Raw genomic sequence first — 22,034 nt, 5'->3', positions numbered from 1 at the left:
TGCTGTTAGGAGTCCAACCCTGGAGCAAGCTGTAGGAATGCAGGACCATTCCTGATTTCAGATCTGACTAAGTTAACCTGACCTCCTGCACCAGGGTTACAGGCTCGTGCTGTGAAACCTCTGCTGCTTTTCTTTTGAGACATTCATCCATCTGCCCGTCCACCCGTCCATTCATCCAACCATGCAACATCCACCTCTCCATGCATCCAAAAGAACTTAAGAATGACTTAAGAGCTGAACATGACAAAGATTAGTGCAGTTCACAATAATTATTTCATGATACAAATGTACATTTTTCAGTTTTATTTTAAACACTTCACATTAAATGATATATAACTATAACCATTACAGAGCATTACCACAATAATATGCACAAAGAACTCTTAAAATAAAATAAAAAAGAATACAATCTTCAACAAGTTAAATGCCACTTTACTATGTAAACAAAAATAAAATAAAACCCTGATGCTATAAGTATCTATTCAGAGGTAAAATACAGGTACAAAAACATTTAAACATGAACCTTACCGACAACCAACCACACTCTTTGCAACAGAGGATACCAACTGGTTCTCCACATCTACAATGCTTCAGACTCCTGTTACAATCACAGCCATCTCTGGTTCATGACACGACACAATTCATAAGGCAAATATAGAGGCATTGTCATCCAGTTCTTTAATTTCACATGTATATTAAGGCAAACTTGGAACTTTTTGCTTGGTATTTTAAAATATGTGGGACTTTACACATGATAACTTGACAAAATTAAATGCAGAAGACATGTGGGTGGGTAATATGAGAGACATGGGTGACAATTTTTCTCTCTGCAGAGATGTAAACTGGATTTTTATTTGACCATTTTCACACTAGTAAGATTTGTAAACGTTTTCTATTTAAAATGTATTAAATTTATTTTCCAAATGTGAATATCAACACTGAACTCAGTACACTGGAAGTGAAGAGCCAATAAATACCCAGCCACAGAATCATTATCTCATTAAATCTTGTCTAATTAAAATGCTGTGTACAGTGGGAAAGGAAGGGTTAAGTAGCAGAACAGAATGGTAACTTCACATGTCACATAGCTGTGTAACCTTCTGAATTGAAAGTCTAGAGAGGCTATCACAGATTTATTGATCTTTAAGCAGTAACTTTATTGTAGAATCTGACTTTCACTTTGGTGACAATACCAGGAATCCAACACTGCGACTGAAAACAGCAGAAGCCAGCATGAGATATACATTTATTTTCCTCAGTGTTAGCCAGAGCCATGATGTTCTAGAAAATGGGCTTGTGTGTGTTCTTTCCTAGTTTTGTTTTTCCATTAGAAAATATACCATCCAATACCAAGACACATGGAAATATTTTTTCTAAAGGAGTTATTTGAGTGCATGTATATGTGTGTCTGTGTGGGTGCCCAGAGAGGCCAGAAAAGGGCATCAGATGCCCTGGATCTGGGGCTGTGGGACAGTTGTGTGCCTCTCTGGGTCCTGGAAACCAATCCTGGGTCCTCTGAAAGAGCAGCAGTTAGTCTTAACCGATGATACATCTCTGCAGACCCCACATGGATTCTATAAACATTGCAATGTTCACAACTCTGGCTTATGTCATTAAAACCTAACTGGACACTAAGTATTTGTTTGTATATAAACTACGCTTCAAGTCCCTTCCTATGACTTTAGAAATAAGGAGTTAGGTTACAGATCTTCATAATCATTACTGGAGTAAATGAGCTCCGTTACAGTTCACTCTTTTGAGGGAAGAATGTAACCTATCTACACTTCAGGAGATACTGCCACAGCACCTAACATGGTGTCTCACACATATATAGTAGATCCGTCACATATGCCCAACTACTAAAACTTTTCAAAACCAAGTGCCAGTTTCCTATCATTTGATACCATATCCTATAATTTGATATTCATTCATATTTAAAACAATATTAGCAATTACATGAGATTTGCAAAATCCTTTGGGCTTACTTTAAAAAGTTCTATTACTACATACAATAAATATTAAATAGCCAAATGTCACATACACATTCTTTGACATAATTATAGAAGACAAGTGACATTGCAATTGACCAGATTTCTATTTTCCTGTCACTCTTTTCCAAAATATTTCTGGGCAGTTTTAAATTGCTTTCAAGTTCTTGATTGAATATATGCACACATATATATCCAATAGGTACTGAGTGCATATGTGTATATATACATATATGTAAGCACACATACATTTTTCTAAAAATATTAAACCTGGGGATTTTTAATCTAACATTTCATCCTTTTTTGCATAGGAAACATGGAGCTTTACGGTTGCAACTTACCAGCACAGTATTCATATGAAACTTGTCAAATTTGAAGAGAAATCTCCGTTGTAAACTTTCCAGGTATCAGGACATATAGCAGCTCTGATTACTATGAACAGGAGTTATAAGATAACATGTATTTCTAAATTCGGAGCGCTATTTCTTCTGCTTTGTATGTCTCTGTACTTTCTTGACAGAACATGATCCTACTGTTGCCCAAGATGTTTTGCTTCAGTTTTAAAGCAAGATAAAACTTAAGATTAAAAAAAAAAATTTGTCAGTACGTACTTTTGATCTAACTTACCAAATGGCTATGTATTTTATATGGACTGCACACTGGAGACAATATACGAGGAAAGCACTGTGGAAGAGAGTGATTAGAGCAGATGTGTGTGTGTCTAAAATAACTTCGCTTCTGGGAGGAAGAGATTAAAAGTAGCGTAACAATACATTTAATAATTTGACTGATATAGACAAAAACATCTAAGCTGGGGGTTGAAAAGTGAGTATGTGCTGGAATCAACTTTAAAATGCTTTTCTTTAACTAAGGTTTAGGTCAACCATAATAGTGCACCTTATTCCTAGTCAACAGATTTATTCAAATCAACGAGACAGTTATTGCTATGTGTCACTAAGGTATTCAAATAAGCGACATAGAAAATATTTAGTTGATTTTATTAGCTTATCTTGAGTTCTAGGTTAAAAGAGACTAAAAATTACTTGCAAGGCTTCATAATCTGTGCAGATATTTGTAAAGCATGGTTACTTTATGACTAAAGATGATTTTACATAGTTTCATAGTATATGCTCAAATCTACAATGGGTAGTTCATGGAAGAACAAGAAAAACTACAAGTTGCCTGCCTATAGTTTCTGAGTAATAACATATATGCTAACAGGTAACGCTAGGCTTTGTACTTAGAAATGGCTTCTTAACAATAGTTAGGTTAGTATGGCACTTAAGGATGCAGGATGAGCTGTTTTCTTAGGAAAAATATTCACTGGTCTTGTAGAAGTTATAAAGAGAGAGAGAGAGTAGGTAGGTGAAAAAGAAAAAAAATAAAACAAAATTACTAAATACGAAAATCCACGTACCAACATAGTAACAAAATGCAAGTTAATGTGTCTAAGACTAATAGATGTTTACTAAACCATGCTAAAATAAGCTAACTACTTTTTAAATAAGCTGTCAGTGGCTGTAACAGTTTTGTTTTGAAAGATAGTTTCTTTAATCAAAGCACAACCAAATTTAGAACCATTTATTCAAGTAAACATCGAGTTCCAGTTTTCCTCAATAAGTTAAAAATCCTCAGTGACCTCAGAAATGAACAAAGTAATGCACACCAGCCTAGCAGCTGTATTCACTGCATGTAGTTCTACGCTGCAGGGCAAGGGATTTCTAGAACAGGAAGAAAAACAGAACAACAAAAAAAAGCATCATTCTTTACGTCACTACTGAAAAACCATGGGAGTATAACTCAAGCCATTCAGACGACGTTGGAGGCTAACATTAATATACTCACTAACACTTTTCAAAAGCACAGATGAAATCAAGCAGTAAAAATAAAAAGATTATCATAGTACATCATGCAGCTCACATTGAACATCCAATAACATTGGTTATAGCTTTGTTATACATCTTACAGTTAGCACCATTTTTTATTTGAACACTGAAAACAAAATTAAGACCTTAAAAAAATTAAAATTAAGAATATATGAAAAAAACAATATGCATCAAGAATGGTACTAAACACCTTTCAAATATATTTACATTAACTGTCTAAAGCCTGCTGGGTAACAGGAAGAAACAACTGAAACTGACAACATGATTACTTTTCTATCTATGCTTTACAAAGCATAGATGAGGTCATTCAGCCCATATAGAAAAAGCATAAACAATAAATATATCTCAAAACAGGGCCCTAAACATGATCATAAAAGCCATTGTTTTGCAACCTTATCACACTATTAGCCCTAAAATCAACTAGCAGAAAGAGCCCTCAGAGGACTGACATGTTATTTACAATCCTTAAAAGTACCCGAAGTAAAAGCAGCCCTTTGTAAAAAAACAATGTGAAGCATATGAATTTACATTCCACAATCACTAGCCACACTCTGTGCAGTCATTCGCTACACTCCAAGGTCTGCAGCATCTCTCACCCTAGTAAATCATGATACAGATCAAGAAAGAAGAGCTTAAACTATTGAAAACAAATTAAAAAGCAGCAAGGATTTCCCTAAATGTAGGAATATAAAAACTAGTTTATCCCAGTCTTAGTGGAGAAAAGTGCACAATTCAATTGGTTGGATCTTTCGTTTTTTCTTTCTTTCTTTTGTTTTTTAATTATTGATTCACTGTATAATCAAGAGCAAGACAAACTATTTGTCAGTTCAGAGTACCCAACAAGACTCCGAGTCTTCATGCCACTTCATGTTACAGAGAAAGCGGTGCAGCCTTCAGGTTCAGGACACTGGGCATTCTTTCCTGTGGCACCACCACGTGCAATGTCCATGAGTTCACACTTCTCAAAGTGCAGTCAATCCAAAATTGCAGCGACAGTATATCATGCCAGCTGAGTCCAGCCATGTATCTGAGATGGGGTCGTATTTCTGTACTGTGTTCAAATAGGAAGACCCTGAGTGACCACCGACTACATAAAGGTAGTTATCAACTACTGCAGCACCAACTCCTAAGACGGGGTAGGGGAGGGGAGAACAAACAGGTTCATTATGAAGTAGACTATGTCTCACTGAGAATAATTTGTATTTTAATTCATTTTCAAAATTCATTTCAACAATCTACTATAATTATGCAGGTAATACAGCAAGATAGGCTTACTAGAGAAAACAAAACCCAAATCAAAGCAGACAAAAACCTTTTACAAAGCAGTCAGTTGCTTTCACCATGCCATCTTTATCCTGCTCTCCCTCCCTCCCTACTACAGGAAAGTACTCTCAAAATATGCTTTTAGTTTTGACACACAGTAACTGGCCTTGGTCACAGGGTACAGGGTGGCATTTCAATGCATGCAAAGAAAGTATAATGTTGGATCAAGGTAACTGACATATTTTTTTTAAACTTTTTTTGTTTGTTTTGTCCCGGAACTTGCTTTGTGTATGTGTGGTATATGTGTGTATGGTGTGTGTGTGTGTGTGTGTGTGTGTGTGTGTGTGTGTGTGTGTTGTATATGTGTGTGTGCGTGTGTGTGTGCTTCTTGAAAGAAAGAGATACTGATAGTTTCCCTCCCTCCCTTTCTTTGCTGTGCCTCTCTCTCTCTCTTTTGGATTGCTATCTCTACTTACTTTAAACTCTCCCTATTATTTTTTGTGTGTATGTATGTTATATGCATATGTATAGATATAGGTGAGAACAGACATCCATTCAAAAACAAAACCCCCACCAGTAACGACCAAACTCTAGATGCCTAGGCCCCAAAACCATCAGGAATAATGAAGCCAAAGTGTCTCTATAAAGCAGCACTCCTAACTGCAATGTTCTAAAATCCTGAAAAAACAAACTTAGCTGGTTCACAAGACAAGAATTTCAAAACAGAAATTATAAATATGTTTAAAGAACCCGAAGAGGATAGAGAAAGAACAAAATCATGGTAAAGGCATAGAAAATATCCTCAGTAAAATAAATCACAGAAGAAAACTCCCTAACTTATGAAAGAAATGCCTATTCAGGAAGAAGAGATCTGTGGAACAGCAAGTAGACAGGACCAGAAGATACATTTCCATGACTCTCAGAGATGATACTAGAAGGAATACATCAACCTGAGGAAAGGATAAGCATACTCAAGAGGACACAGGGAACAAATAACACCAGGACATGAAGTCAAAAGAGATCTGAGAGGACACCATAGAACTACCAAAATGACAGGCGTTATACACACCTTCAATAATAGCTCTAAAACATTAACGGTCTCAATTCCCCAATAAAAATATATGGTTTGGCAAAAACAAAACAAAACAAAACAAAAAAAACCACATAAAATAGAGGACCTAGAGATAAATCCCCATAGCCAGAGTCACTTTGACAAGGAGCTAAAACACACATCGGAAAAAAAGATAGCCTCTTTAACAAATGGTGCTGGGACAGTAAGAAATCTGAATGTAGAAGAATAATACTAGATGCCAGTCTCTCACTAGACAAAAATCAATTCAAAACAGATCAAAACCTTTCATGTATGATATGAAGTTTTGAAGCTGTAAGAAGAAAACAAACAGAAAACGGTTCAAGTGAGAGGCGTTAGGATGACAACTCTGTTCAGCGAGCAGTAGACGGTAAACAAGACTAGACGGAGTGAAACAGCAGCCTGCAAAACAGAAGACAATCTAGGCTCCACATTTCTCTAATAAGGAACTAATACTCAGAAATATAAATGACTCAAACAAAAACCCAGATAAATGAGCAAACAAACTAAACAGAGAACTCTCAAAAGTACAAATCATAAATACATAAAAATAATGTTCAACACTCCTTAGCTATCAACGTGATGCAGATCAGAAGTATCTTCAGATCCCACAGGGAAAAGGAATAACAGACCATTGGTGAAAATGGAAATCATTCCATCTGTAACTGAAATCTGAATGGAACTCCCCACAATGCAAAAAACAGAACTACTATAGCATCCAGCTATCCCACTTCTTGGTACACAGCCAAAGGAAAGAAAGTCAGTATGTAATAAAGATATCGTTCACTCAAGCTTACTGTGGGAGGCAGAAGGAGTCAGGAGATGGTGGGAAGGTTACAGGCCAGACTGCAGCATGGCAGCATGAGATCAAAACAAGGCCGCAGAGAGCCAGCTCCTGTGAAATCTCTCTGACCTCCAAGGGCATGGACCATACTGTATGCCTGCTGCTCTTTCTCGCCCCCTTTCTTTGTGTATCTGTCTGCCTATCTCTTTTTCTCTTACACACACACACACACACACACACACCAATTACACAAAATCTTTTTCTGGTAAACTAACACCCTTACTGTTAAGGTCCAAGACACTAGTGTTATAGGAATATCACAATATAAAGACCAGCCCTGCACGCGGGGTTTCATGAGTTAACAGCTAAGACACAGTTCAGTTCTAGAATATTTACATGCACAAGCCTCGGTTTCAACCCCCCAATGCCACAAGACAAACAAACGAAAGAAAGAATGAATGAATAATTATTACCTGTCCTGGGCTCTTTCATTGGTCTACACACTGTCCACTGATTTTGATGAGGGTCATATCTTTCAATGCTTGACAAATGCGAGACACCATTATGCCCACCTACCACAAAAATAAAACCTAGCATAACTCCGACGCCAAAGTGAATCCTTTTATCAGCCATGGAAGCAACCATCTCCCAGGAATCCTTACTTGGATCATAACGTTCCACACTGCAAGTATTTACATGAGGAAGAATTAATTCATAGGTTATTTTGTTACTTTTTCTGCCAAAGCAAAACTAAAACCCACCACAGTTTAAAAAACTAAGTAAACAAATAGATAAAAATAATAGTAATTTGTCCCAAATGTTTGGGCATCTGTAGATAAGATTTCAGGTATAAAAGTTTGCTTTGCGGACAGGATACAACAACAGCTGCATGTCATTTTTTTATACAGTCAGGATATCCATGAGAGATTGGTTGTAGAACCAATTTCATGGATGCACGCATCCCTCACACAAAACGGGAGGATAGTATATATGAGCACAAAATTTTTTCATTAGATTGCTCGCAATGAGTGAAATACCACTCCAAGAGGTAAAATTCTTTAGAGCATCAATTTTAAGCAAAGGTTTAGAACCATGATTCATAGTACATACAATCGGTAACTTATAAACTTTACTTTTCTTACCTGTATTTCTCCTTCATTCCAAGACTATACTACAGAGTACAGAAATCTCATTCATCCTAATAGTGTAACGACATGTCTATATGTTATTATTAGTTATGTATGACCATAGAATCCAAAAAGGAATATGAAATAAGATTTTGAAATCTGCTTCTTTAAAACAATACTATGCAGACATAGATGCGAGGTTGAAGATAGCACAGGAAACAGATAAGCGCGTGAGACACGGCTCTTTCCTCCCATCGTGGGGTCCGAAGGCTGAACTCCGTGTGTCCGGCCGGCACAGCAAGCACATTTACCCACTGAGCAATCTTACTGGCCCAAAATGTTAATGTTGCGATGTCTTATAATGTGCTGGAATGCATGAATTCCACTTCTACTTTATTATAATAAGCAATGTAGGAAAAGATCATGCACACGCATAGATACACACATAACTGCATCTGATAAAAATCTAAATTTGGATGGAGCCGGGCGGTGGTGGCGCACGCCTTTAATCCCAGCACTTGGGAGGCAGAGGCAGGCCAATCTCTGTGAGTTCGAGGCCAGCCTGGTCTACAAAGGGAGTTCCAGGACAGGCTCCAAAGCCACAGAGAAACCGTGTCTCGAAAAACCAAAAAAAAAAAAAGAAAAAAGAAAAAAAAAATCTAAATTTGTCTAATTTGTTTTAGGCCTAAAATGTAGTTCGCTACATTAGTTGAATATAAAATTTATTAGGAGAGATTTGAATCTCAGTGATAAAAAACAATTACACTTAGGACAGTCCAAATTCCCAAATGACTGTCAATATTACTTAAGCATATTTAAAAAGTCGATTCATATGCACAAGTTACTTAAAATTCAAAAATGACTGTAAATCGTGCTTCTGTAAAAACCTACAAACATAAGCAATTCAATTATTATGTTAAATACCTGTTCATGTGAGCAGGGCCATATCCACCAATAGCATATATCATTCCATCCAGAACAGCCGCAGCAAAACAACTTCTTGTGGTTGTCATTGGGGCCACGGGTTGCCACTGTCTTATTTTGGGGATGTATTTCTCTACAGATTGCAAGTAAGACTGTCCATCATATCCACCTAAAGCATAGAGTTCTCCTGCAAGGACCACCACCCCAAGGGTGCTTCGGCTCTCGTTCATTCTCTCTAGAGAAGTCCAGGTGTTTGTATCAGGATCCCAACACTCCACTGAGTTTTCATGTTTTCTGACAGCGACACCGGGATGCACGCTAGTCTCAATACCACCTATAACATAGACTTTTTGGTCTAAAACACATATTCCAAATTCATAGCGAGGAATATTCAGAGGCGCCAGACCAATCCAAGAGTCATTCTGGGGAAAGTACATCTCCACGCTAATGAGTAAGCAGAAAAATAATAGATTAAAAAACCCAAATGCTCATCAACAAGAATGTGTACTTGCATTAGTAATCAAGGTCATGCGAATCCAAACCACAATAAATCATGATGTACCTTCATACCTACGGCCAAGAGTGTTGTGCAAACATGGACACACTGGGGCGAAGAGCATAAACTGGTACACTCCGAGGTTATTTAATATGGTTCTTCTAAGTTTCTCTAAAATGCAGCCAGAATGATCTGATATGTAAGTCTGATCATTACACTATCCCCTTTAAAACTCTTTTGTAACATATATAAACATCTTCTCATTGGCATACAGTAATATCAGAAATGGCTTAGGATGACAACCACTCACTAGTCAGTCAGAACTTTTGATTTTTCACTATCAAACAGCTTTTATATTTTATGACCTATACTGTACCATGCCTTTGTCTCTGCATATTTCCTTATCTCTTTTTTTGCTTGACTCTTATTTTCATTTCAATACTTACCTTAAACACTAACTTCCATACAAAATCTCCCCTCAGTTGTCCAAATGGAATAAATACTGCTCCTAAATAACTGCATAGAATTATCTTTATCATTGCATTAGCATACTATATAAAATATTTCATTCTTCACTAAATTATGGACTTATTGAAGGCTCTTTATCTAGCAATGTTTGGTGTAGAATTAAACTGAATAATCATCAGGTTGGTTCCAATTTTTCCATAGTTATCAATAATGCTTCAGTAAGTAATGGGGGAGTGATTTCTTTCTAATCTGTTACTTTCATTGGTTAATTAATAAAGAAACTGCCTAGGCCCATTTGATAGGCCAACCCTTAGGTGGGTGGAGTAAACAGAACAAAATGCTGAGAGAAAGAAGCTGAGTCAGTGAGTCGCCATGATTCTCCTACCGGACACAGACGCAGGTTAAGATCTTCCCTGGGGGCTGGAGAGATGGCTCAGTGGTTAAGAGCATTGCCTGCTCTTCCAAAGGTCCTGAGTTCAATTCCCGGCAACCACATGGTGGCTCACAACCACCTGTAAAGAGGTCTGGTGCCCTCTTCTGGCCAGCAGACATACACACAGACAGAATATTGTATACATAATAAATAAATAAATAAATAATTAAAAAAAAAAGATCTTCCCTGGTAAGACACCTCGTGGTGTTACAGGGATATTAGAAATGGGTTAGATCGATATGTAAGCTAGCCAATAAGAGGCTTGGAACTAATGGGCCAGGCAGTGTTTAAAAGAATACAGTTTCCGTGTAATTATTTTGGGTAAAGCTAGTCATGTGGGAGCCAGGGCTGCCAAAACGCAGCCCTGCCGCTCCTTCAACAAGTAAGTATCTTTGTAAAAATGATATTTTAAAATTACTATGACACAATGAGAAAAAGATGATTAGATGTAAATATAAAAATATTTTCCTAATTTTCAATGACAAGTTCATTGTTTTTAACATTTGAGAAACCAAAAGGAAATTACACAAGGATTTTTATCAATATATATCCATATTTGAAATTCTGTCACATCAGTTACTCAGTTCATGCCAATTGTCCTTTCTTTTAAGCCTGAGTCAAACAGTTAACATGCGTGAATACTGCAGGCAATACTCTACTTGTAGACCAATCTTAATAACAGTACTTCTAGGCTAGAAAGGAAATGCACAGTGAAACTTATTTAAAATTAGAATAAATGAATTGTCATTGATGATATAACAAGTTTCCTACAGTTGGAGAAAGAAAATAGTTAACCAAAGTTTTGGAAATGTCGAGAAAGAAATCCACAGTATTGAAAGAATATGTCAAACATCAACATTTTCACAAAGTGACCTCTATGAAAGGAAAGACAAAGAACCTCCAGCTATGTTGTAAGTGTCAAAGAGTGACTTCCATAAAGAACTAAATCAAGGGTTGACAAACAAAAGTCATGGCCTAAATTCAGTCCATCTATTTTTGCAAATAAAGTTTTATTGGAACACATCCATGCTTAATCATTTGTATACTGCCTATGGTTGTTCTCATCTCACAAAGGTGGAATTAAGTAGATGCAACAAAGACAAGAAGGCCCACCAGTCTGAGATATATTCTATTGGGCTTTTCACAGAACAGACTGACAATCCCTGCTGTAAAATATTAGGAAAATAAAAACTTTTTTTACAATTGTAAAAAAAACAAAATGAAAACAATTTCACATGAAAGTTATTTAGGGTAGTTTATTTTCTCATTTCCTTAATGTTCTTCTAATCAAGTATTTTCATTCTAGCCTACTCCTCTGTCTGACCTCATCTCAGATTCCTAGCTCTCTTCTTTAGCACATTGTTAGAAGGAAGAGGAGGAGAGGGTGAAGCGTGAGGATAGAGGAAAGGGGAAAAAAAGGAAGAGGAGGAGAAGGAAGTAGAAATAAACATTAGAAAATTAGTATATAACCAGGATAGATCAATGTACACACTTGGGGTGAAGGAAGAACTAATAATTGAGTATAATAGAGAATGTATGGAAATATGATTAAAATACTCTCATAAATAATTTTGGAAACAAAAAAGGAAAGAAAGAACATCAAAACAGCAAATGAAAGGAAAATAAAAATATTTCTTAAATACAGAAAATCAGCACATTTAAAAAGCACAATATGTGATAGTATTACTCCTTTAAAAAAAACCATTTATTTACCTATCCAAACAGGCAAAGAGTCCAGATTTTCCTCCTACTGCACACAATACTTTGGGAGCACAACGAGGTCGCGTCATCAAGACTGTCTGATGCGAGAGTCTATGTTCAGGCATGAAGTGGTACTTTAGGGCTTCATTCAAGAGATGTTTACAAGTACGATCGTCACGGATAAGGTGATTTGCTTCATAGAGCCTGGTGAGGAACTTAACGCTCAGCAATGGTAATCGTACACTGTTCAGCAGCTGTGCTAAGTATTTCTGGCGTTCTTGCACATCATACTTGATCCAAGACTCTAATGCATAAAAAACTGTCTCTTCGGTAGCTACATTCAAGCAGTCATTGGAGACAATTTCATCCAAATCAGCATGCGTAAGCTCAAAAAACTCTTCTGTCTGGCAAACAGATTCAAAATTCTGGCATATGTATTTAGTAGCCGCCAAATAAAGGTCATGACAACCATATGTCTCTGCAAAACGGGAAATTCCAATACAGTTACCAGGGTCAAGCTGGCTTTCAAGAAATGCACAGCATTCCTTCAGGACAAGTTTTATCTGGAGCAGGTTTGCTGCTGGCAGGAGAGATTCAACGGTGTCCTGAGAAATGAAAACTGTCCCCGTGTAGGCGTACTCCACGATGGCCTGCAGCGCAGCTTCATCAATGCACTGGAACTCAACCTCGCTGTTCTCCTTCTCAGAAAGGTTTCCAGTGAACATAGCCTTGAAGTATGGGCTGATGCTGGCAAGAACCACTTTATGAGCATGAATTTTAACATCACCTACTCGAAGAATGATGTCACAGAGTTCGTGATGCTGACGAAGGAGATTCAAGCCCTGCAGAAGTTGTTCTGAATGCAAGTGGGTTAGGTTAGCAAGCATGTAGGTCGGGGCTGTGTGGTCCATCTACAGAAAGTAAAAGACACAGACGGTTATTTCAAAATGCCATGCCAATGTGAGCCTGTGTCCCAAAGTGCACTAGTCAGACTTATTTATTCACTACTTTGCTGGGTTTTAAACAGTGAACACTAAAACAGAGGCTTTTAGAGATAAAGGAATTTATCATCTAATGCAACTGCTTTGTTACAGAGATTAGGAAGTGGAGACCCAAACTGTTCTATGATAAGACCAAACCATATGGACTTTTAGATATAAACTAAATGTTTCATTGATTATTTTCATTAAAGACTCAGCAAGCACTACAATAAAATACAAATATATGGAGAAAAAATTGCTGACAGCCAAATTAGTTTTGAAACTCTCTTTTTTCAAGAATAGCACCAATAATACCAACTGACAGTGACTTTGTAAGCATAAAGTTTCATATAAAGGATAAATAGCACATATGGTTCCATATCGTACATGAGGTTCACTTCATTAAATTGCCTCTTCCTATGACCTCCATGCTTACTAACTCATATTCTTGCCCATAATAGTCTTTCATTCCAATAATGCTCATATGAGTATTAATGTTATAGCTCTCTATAAACCGTACTATCTCCCAATTGTTTCCTTAGTAAGTGTTAAGTATTGTCTATAACCTTTCCTTTTTCATCCTCCTCAGTCTAGGTTAAAATTAAATTTCTCTAAAAGTCTATTCCTTTACATGAGGTTAACTTAAGTATATACGTGCAGATTTGTAACCCCCACTCTCATTTATCTGATTTATCAAGGAGAATTATAGTCAGGCTGAACAGTGAACAACGAACAAGGTCAACGGAAAATAGAAAGGTTGAAAAGCAAGAGCTAGATACTTTATAAGAACATATTTTTCCCAGACTAAACAATTACATTCCAAGATAGTTACAAAGACCTACAAATGAGATTCCAGAGATATAGGACTGGACACTAATCTCAAAAGTGAGACTAAATTTTATAAACAGTCTAAGAAGATTCATCTTAACTCCAGATAATACTCTAAAATTAGCACGGATATGATTCGCGATTGCCTTAAATGGATTAAGTCAGTCTAAAGGGGCTAACAATAATAAGGCACACCAGAGACTTCATTTCTTCTCATGGCAAACTCAGAGTTTTCTATCAAAAAAGTGTATTTGTATCTTTTGAGACTAGTAAAGAATTTTATAATGCCTCTCAAGATTTTGAAAACAAATCTAAACCTTTAATTTAGTCCAGGTAGGCAAATGAGCAAATGCCCGGTGCATACTACTAAAAGAACAGGGACTGGGGGGGGGGGTGATTCTAGTGGAGGACTGTAGAATCAGGATGACCATACTCTGGCTCTGCCCATGTCCTTTGTAGTGATCATGAAGAGACCAGAGGGGCAGCAAAAACCCTGAACAACAAATTAAGGATCCTAAAAGACCTGATATTTAACATAATTTTAAAAGGGATTAAAATATCAACATTCCAAAATACTGGCACAAGCATAAAGGAGAGAAATAACTGATCTGAGAGACGGTTTAAGGGTTTAGGGATTTTAATCTCAGTACCACTTTAACACCTAATCTGATGTGGGTTTAAGCTTCACTAATAGAATTATATTGCATGGAATGTCAGAAAGGAGACTTTGTTCTGAAATGTCAGTTCACATAGGTGCATAGACTTTAGGCATCACCCTAAAGGGAACTGAAACAAACCAGAATACCCACTGAAGAGAAGAATTCAGATCATGTCAAATGAGTAATAGAACTGAGGGTACTGAGTCTAGAGAGAAGGAAAACTGAGGGTTATGTGATAAGTCAAGGGATAAACGCTGCTCAATTATAGTAAGGGTGAATTTGAGGATTAGCTGAATTTATAAATATGAAATGCTTATAATAGTGTTGATCAGTAAGGTCTCAACAATGGCACTAACTTTGTCTTCATGAATATTTTTAGTTGTTTACCTGAGTGGTGTTCGCTTTCTATGTTATACTACCTCTTAGTATTAGATAAGAAACTCATTCTAGGGTCTGTGGAACAGGTAGTATAAAAGTATAAAACAATATAACTTGTAAATAACATGTGTACACACACAATACATAAGCACACACATGTGATACATATTACATAGGTCCAGAGAGGCACAACAAATATAATTTCAAGAGACGTAGTTCTAGAATCAGACTGCTTAGTTTATAGTATTGTCTAAATTGTTTAATAACTGTATGACCCTGTGAAGGTCACCTTAAAGCCTCAGTTTTCTCATATGCACAGCACAGAAAAACAACATTAAAAGGTGGAAATGTCTTTCTGTTGCAGGCATGTACCTGCAACACTTATTAGATGTTACTTATCAGTAACAATATTAGCCTTAAGAAGACTTTAGTTTTCCCACCTAAAAAGTAACTTTCTTCTATGTGTACCAAAAAAGGAAGGGCGCTTGCTTACTGTCTACTGGGGCAGGGCCAATGACTGACTATTCTAGCAGTAAAGATGCAGTGAGCCACATGAGGATTTGGATGGCATGTTAGATTTAGACAGTTTACTTCTTAGGCAGCAGAAAGAACAGCTCTAGAGTAACTGCCTAGATCCTCAACCCACACATAGAAAAGGTCAGTGCCAGACAACAGAAGCTGGCTGCCTGACTTCCTACTAGTTCTTAAGGATCCCAGCCTACACACTGAAGGTGAGCAGTTTTATATTCGGTGACTCTATTCTAAAAGGGTGGGGGTAACGCCTCACCCGTGAACATCATCATAGCAGGAATGTGGAAGAACCTAGCTCACAACACACTTACAGGACAGATGGAAAAGCTAGTGAGTGGTGCCCACATCAGCTTCTAAGAGCCCTCTGTGCCTCTAGGGTTCCTGGCTCATGCAGGGTCAATAAGGTACTACGGCTGCATCCACACACTTACATCCTTAGAGTACGTCTTCATCTCATTTTAACCAATGTGCGAACTATTCATTTCAAACATCAGTTATTTCATACCAGATTAATAATAACTATCAAAAATTAAAAATAGATGAAGAAAGGTCCTTGTGAACTCCGAGAACACAGAGCGGAGGAGGCTAGACAGCCTGCTTCAGCTCCCCTGACAAGGTCTATGCTTGTGAACCCTGAGCATCAGGTCAACTATTTCTAGCCAGAATACTGCAAAACTTACTTGTAACTTAGTCAATGTTCATAACTTTATTATATTTGGTTCTCAGTTATCTATCCATAAATGTCTAAAAGTAACTCAAAGAAAATATTATTTCTGATCTTCAGACCCCATGCTATGAAATAATTTTACTATGTTTCTTTATCTCAATAACAGTCTTATGGAGAAGGAAGGACAAGGACCACTGAAAACAGGAAAGAACAGTGAAGAAAATATGAACTAGAGCCAGACAGGTCCGAGTTAAGTCCACATTTGGCTACCTAAAAGCCAACCTACCTAACAGTGGGTGACCTTGGGCATATGTTCATTTAATATACAAATACATATAATATGTAATTTCACCTCTATCCAGGTCTAGTAAGGTGGAGCATAGAGGTGGGTGGTCCTTGGACTTCCCACGGGTTAGGGAACCCTGATTGCTCTTTGGGCTGATGAGGGAGGGGGACTTGATGGGGGAGAGGGTCTTGATGGGGGGAAGGGGAGGGAAATGGGAGGCAGTGGCAGGGAGGAGGCAGAAATCTTTAATAAATAAATAAATTAAAAAAAGAAAAAAAAAGAATAATATGTAATTTCAGAGCTGAGACTGGTGGTTCACATCTTCAATCTAAGCACTTAGGTGGCTGAGGCAGGAGAATTTATGATGAGTTCCAGCCCAGCCTGGGATAAAGGGTGAGATCCTGTCTCAAACAAACAAATCTAAAAAAGTAAGGCTATAAAGAACAAAGGATAAATGTACACAGGTGTAAACGCCCAGAACACATAAACACTATATCAGGGCATTAGAACAAACCAAAGAGGAATCCAGGTAGTAATAACTCCCTTCTGTTGATGACCTAATAGTTGATTTGATATACTGAATTGCCTATACATGCTAGCCATATTTTTTGTTTTAACTTTTGTTAAAACAAATACTTGAGAAAACAAATACTTCTATGAGCTGTTAGTTAATATTGAACAAACAGTATCAATGTCTAAGTTTCAACAAGGTAACAGCATTGTAGTTCATTTCTAATGATATTCATGTTGTGCCAATACCCACATGCTAAAAGACGGCTTCACAATTTTAGGTTCTAAAACCAAGATAATAAAGATCAGGGTGCAAGTTTAGTACCTATCTACTTAGTTGACATCTAAGCTACAAAGAAGTGCTGCTGAAATCAGCTGGGAGGCAATTAACTGCCGCCATATAAATATAGATCACAGCCACAGCAAGTAAATAGAGAAGAAATGAGAGTATATATAACGTGATTTTACAAATCAGATGTTTATCATAACTGCTCTGTCATTAAGTTCTTTTCCCTTTGTTCATCTTTCCTTAGAGTAGAATTCAACCAGTTATAATATGTGCTTACCATCTACAGAATAAAGTGGCAATATGGCATGCTCCCTGAAAATTATTTTCATTATATCTAGAGAAACAAAAGTAAAATTACCTGCCTGTCACTAACATAAATCCTTATGTTTTAGGTTTGGAAACATAAAGCAGAAAGCAAGGACTCTATAGGGAGACCCTGTTTCAAAACAACAACAACAAAAGCTCATAATTCCCTAATTAAAGCTCTGATGCAATTAACAAGATTCGGAACAGAAACAGAAAAAGGGTAGATAAAAATATATGATCAAATAATACATAAACATATAAAGGTTAATTATGGAAGAAAATAAAATTTTATCCTACAGTTTTAGCACCCTTTTCCCTTTCACCAATCTTCCAAAAGCTCTAAGCCAACAGCTAAATTGACTTTCTTCTTCTGATCCTTAAAATATATCTAATACAAATAAAGAATACAGAGCCTCTATCGGTTGTTATGAGTATTAGATGAGTTAATATTTGCTAAGTATTAGCACAGAATTCAGCACATAGCACACAATAAACGGACTAAATTATTGGTTAATAACCTTTCATTTTCATTGAACTTATTAAGGACAGCTTCTTAAACTATACACGTCCTTATGGTGTACAGAATTTATTTTCAGTTCCAATATTTCAGGGATGTTTATAAAATTTGGGTAAGAACACACAAAGGCATAAAGTGAACTTTTTGTGGAATAGAATATTTACTTAACTATGTCAAGATGTGTTGCATTTGTTTTATGTTGCAGAATAATTGTTTAGCTATGTAAAGATGTGATGCATTTGTTTTACCTTGCCTGCTTAAGGCACCTGATTGGTTTAATAAAAAGCTGAATGGCGGGGCTGGAGAACAGAGAGAATAAGTAAGAAGAGGAATCTAGGCTGGAGAAAGAACGAGGAAGGAAGAGGAGATGCCCAGGGCCAGCCTCCAGCCAGCCTCCAGCCAGCCTCCAGCCAGCCTCCAGCCAGCCTCCAGCCAGCCTCCAGCCAGCCAAAGCAGGAAAGAAGGATGAACAGAATGAAAGAAAGGTAAAAGCCCCAAAGCAAAATGTAGATTAAAGAGAAACAGGTTAAATTAAGTTATAAGAGCTAGTGGGACAAGCCTAAGCTAAGGTTGAGCATTCATAACTAAAATTAAGTCTCCATGTAATGATTGGGGGCTGTTGGACCAAGAAAACCTGCTTCAGTGATTCATATGACAAATTCATTACCTCTGACTCTGGAAATAAAGCATGCATCTAGAGCAACTGTGTTTGCCCTTCTTACGAGCAGCTCAAAGAACGAAGATAGGTAGCACACACCTTCCTGCAATCTGCTACCTTAGTTAATTATTTGGAAATCTTTAATTTTGCTTTACTCAAATTTGCAATTTACAGTATAGCCCTAACTACTTCCTTTCAATTTTATGAGGTTTATTGTCACAACAGAAAGTGTATTTATTATTAAAACCCTGCTCTTCAGCACATGCCTCTATTCCCAGAATTTGAGAAGCAGAGGCAGGCAGATCTCTGAGCTGAAGGACAGCTTGGTCTACAAAATGAGTTCCTGAACAGCCAAGGCTACACAGAGAAATCCTGTCTCAAAAATCCAAAAGAAAAAAACAAAACAAAACCAAAAAAAAAATTCAAAAACAAAAAATGCTGTTCTTTATCTTAACTCTATTATTACACATGAATGCTTTTCTAGTAAACAGAAAGGACTTCAAGACTTCAAAAATAAGAGTAAAAGAAACTTAAGTACTTTTAAGCTATAAACAAAATATATACTAAACAAGATATACACTCTATAAGATCATCTAACAGATAGTAAGACACATGACAGTGACGTCTCATTTCCTAAATATCCACGATGTATTTCCAAACCTTCAAGGAGATGTAACGTAACCGACATAAATGCGCTCTGTAATACACATTGAGCTACAGGGGCCTGAGAGGAAGAAGCACTCATCTTGCTTTGCTTGAAGGAAAAGGACAGGGCAACAGCTCGATTTATGGGTCCCTGTCTTTTAAGTAGTGTTCTTTATAGAGGGAAAGGATCGTTCTTATATTCCTGCCATAACTAATAATGAAATTATTCAAAACTAAGTCCCTTTTCTTTGATACTGATTACCACACAACCTTAGTCTGGTTAGTAACTTGGCTTCCTAAGTTCTTAGATACATGAAGAGTATGCTGAAGTTTTCAATCTGAAAATTCTCATCCCCAGAAAGAATTGCCTTCTATTCCAACATAAACTGGCATTCTAATGTGTACATTCTAATGCATACATCATTCTCCTGTTTCCTTTCGTGAGGACTGGGTTCCTGAAGTCTGAGCACATATGAATAGAACAATACATTTAAGCACTTTAGGTTGGAAATAGGAATCTGTCAAGTTCTCCTCCACCCTCCCACTCTGTGCCCCCAGCCCACACCTTTTTTCGTAGCACTCTGAATATAATCCAGAACCTTGCATACTAGGCAAGGGCTCTACCAAGACCCAGGCACTTGGCAGTGGCTCCTTCTCAGGACAGGTGTTAGCAGTCATCTCTTGTTTTTTATTCCTGTCCTTATCCTGCCTCTAAAAATAGAAAAGGGGCAGGGACAGCAGGGTTTTTGTTGTTGTTTTTCTAGTAAAATATATTTGCTAAACCAAACTTAAATAGATCCACTTACTAGATTTTCCTACTAAGCAAAGCCCTGGCTTCAATGTCCAGCACAGTGAAACAAAACCAAACAACAGCCGCAAAGCACAAACTACAAAAGCTAATGAGGAAACTAGCTAGGCTTGAAACCAAAGCACAGGCAAAAACGTCATACAGCTTCGTTGTATGACTATATGACTACTTTTCCAAAAAAGAAAAGAAAAATCTATGATATTTAAATTGTGCAATAATAAAAAAGATAAAATTTCAACTTGCTTCACCAGGAGTATCAATTATTGTTATAAAGCATTTTGTCACACGTGACTTGCAAGATTTCAAAAAGTAATATAATGGAGCATGGTAGCAGAAGGCTTTAATATCAGCACTTAGAAGACAACATTAACAACAACAACAAAAAACAGAAAAAAACAAGTAATTCAAGAGACACCCCTTTTGGTACAAGGCAGGGCAGAAATACTTGCATTTGAACATAAACTTGAGACTTCAAACTTAGAAACTTAGTCTTTTACCACTACTTCACTGAAAAGTAATTGTATTATTTATTTAAAAAGTCTGCTTTCCCCTACCCTCTCCCAATCTGTCTTTAAACCTGGAATGGCAGTGCAACTTGTAATCTCAACATTCAGAGGGCCGAGACAGGAGTTCAAGGCCAGCCACGTAGAGCAATTGTCTGTTTCAAATACAGAAACAAAAGTTACTCTTTCATACCCAAAGCGTTTGACCTTACAGGCTGATACACTTAATTCTCCTTATGGTTGCATTTAAAAGGGAAAACATCCGTCAGCCATCACATTCTCAGTTCGTTTAAAATGATGTCTATCAACCCTAAATCCTCTGGGCAGAATTCTCTTAGGACTGTGATGGCAAGAACTTGCACCACAACTGAAACTGTCTAGCGATCTCCGTCTCCAGGAGACTGAAAGACTGCAGAGACGCTGGAGGATCCTACTGGGAGACTGGAGAGTGCAGGGGAGTCCCACAGAGGATACCTTAGAAAGATCTGAAGCACTTCGTCTAATGCAAAGTCGTTAGTTAGCTATATAGGGAAGGTACAGATTCTGCACATCTTTAAGAAAACTGAGTGATGCAGACATGAAAACTAACAGAAGCCTTTAACACTCCACAGCCATCAGGCGACGAGAGGAAAAGGAAGCATGGAAGAGGAAGGCAGGACAAGGAAGATCCCCAAAGACTAGGAGGAATATTTCTTTTTTTTTTAAAGAAGAAAGAAGAAGAAAGAAAAAAGGAAAGTACTCTGTCTATAAGACCCACGTCTGACATCGATTGGGTTCTCCTGTACTGATGAGTAGTTTGCTGAAAGAAAGAATCTCACTCAGGAGTACAGAGTAAACGCTTACAATGGTAACCAACCCTGCAGAACATGTCGCCTCTGTGCCTGCTCCGGTACAGACTCTTCCTCTGGCTCATGTGCATACACGCAACACTCGGCCAAAGCCTGCACCACGGGATAAAAGCAAACCGGAAAATACCTGAGTCCCAGGAATAACACCTGCAATGACAGGAGGAGGAGCCACGGAAAACTGGAACCGGGACAAGAATCTCACTGGCGCTGGTCAAACCTCAACTCTTACGGGTGGGGCGGGAAACTTCCGCCCCGAGCAGGGAAGCGTCATTTCCGTTTAAGGTCTTGACCCCGCCTCACCGCTCTGGCAGCGTTTCAACATCCCGACTTCCTCTTCCAGGCTTCTTCGGCCACGGCTTCGCTCCCTATGTAGACTACACGACCCAGAATGCACCTCGGGAGGTTGATTTCCGGGTCAAGAGGTCCGAGCTGGGTGCATCACCATGGAAGCGCTCGGTTTG

The 22,034-nt window shown here is 37.6% G+C and overlaps 1 protein-coding gene across 3 annotated transcripts; it reads right to left on the bottom strand.

Moving 5' to 3' along the window:
• Positions 1 to 288: 288 nt before the first annotated feature.
• Positions 289 to 21,981, bottom strand: Klhl28 (kelch like family member 28). Of its 3 annotated transcripts, none has more exons than XM_050138812.1 (5): positions 21,701 to 21,981; positions 12,173 to 13,071; positions 9,063 to 9,506; positions 7,485 to 7,693; positions 289 to 5,000 (listed from the first exon to the last, which is right to left on the bottom strand). In XM_050138812.1, exons 2-5 carry the CDS (start codon positions 13,069 to 13,071, stop codon positions 4,837 to 4,839), a joined length of 1,716 nt encoding a protein of 571 aa, XP_049994769.1. In that variant the 5' UTR covers positions 21,701 to 21,981; the 3' UTR covers positions 289 to 4,836. The 3 variants fall into 3 exon arrangements, with proteins under 3 accessions (XP_049994769.1, XP_049994770.1, XP_049994768.1); XM_050138813.1 differs by having other exon boundaries at positions 21,569 to 21,705; XM_050138811.1 differs by lacking the exon at positions 21,701 to 21,981 and adding an exon at positions 21,582 to 21,663.
• Between the last annotated feature and the right edge of the window lie 53 nt (positions 21,982 to 22,034).

Source organism: Alexandromys fortis, unplaced genomic scaffold, assembly GCF_014885135.2.
Source record: "Alexandromys fortis isolate MF-2015 unplaced genomic scaffold, M_Fortis_MF-2015_v1.1 scaffold_35, whole genome shotgun sequence".
In the NCBI taxonomy this organism is placed as follows: domain Eukaryota; kingdom Metazoa; phylum Chordata; class Mammalia; order Rodentia; family Cricetidae; genus Alexandromys; species Alexandromys fortis.
This window is presented reverse-complemented; position numbering and strand designations above follow the sequence as displayed.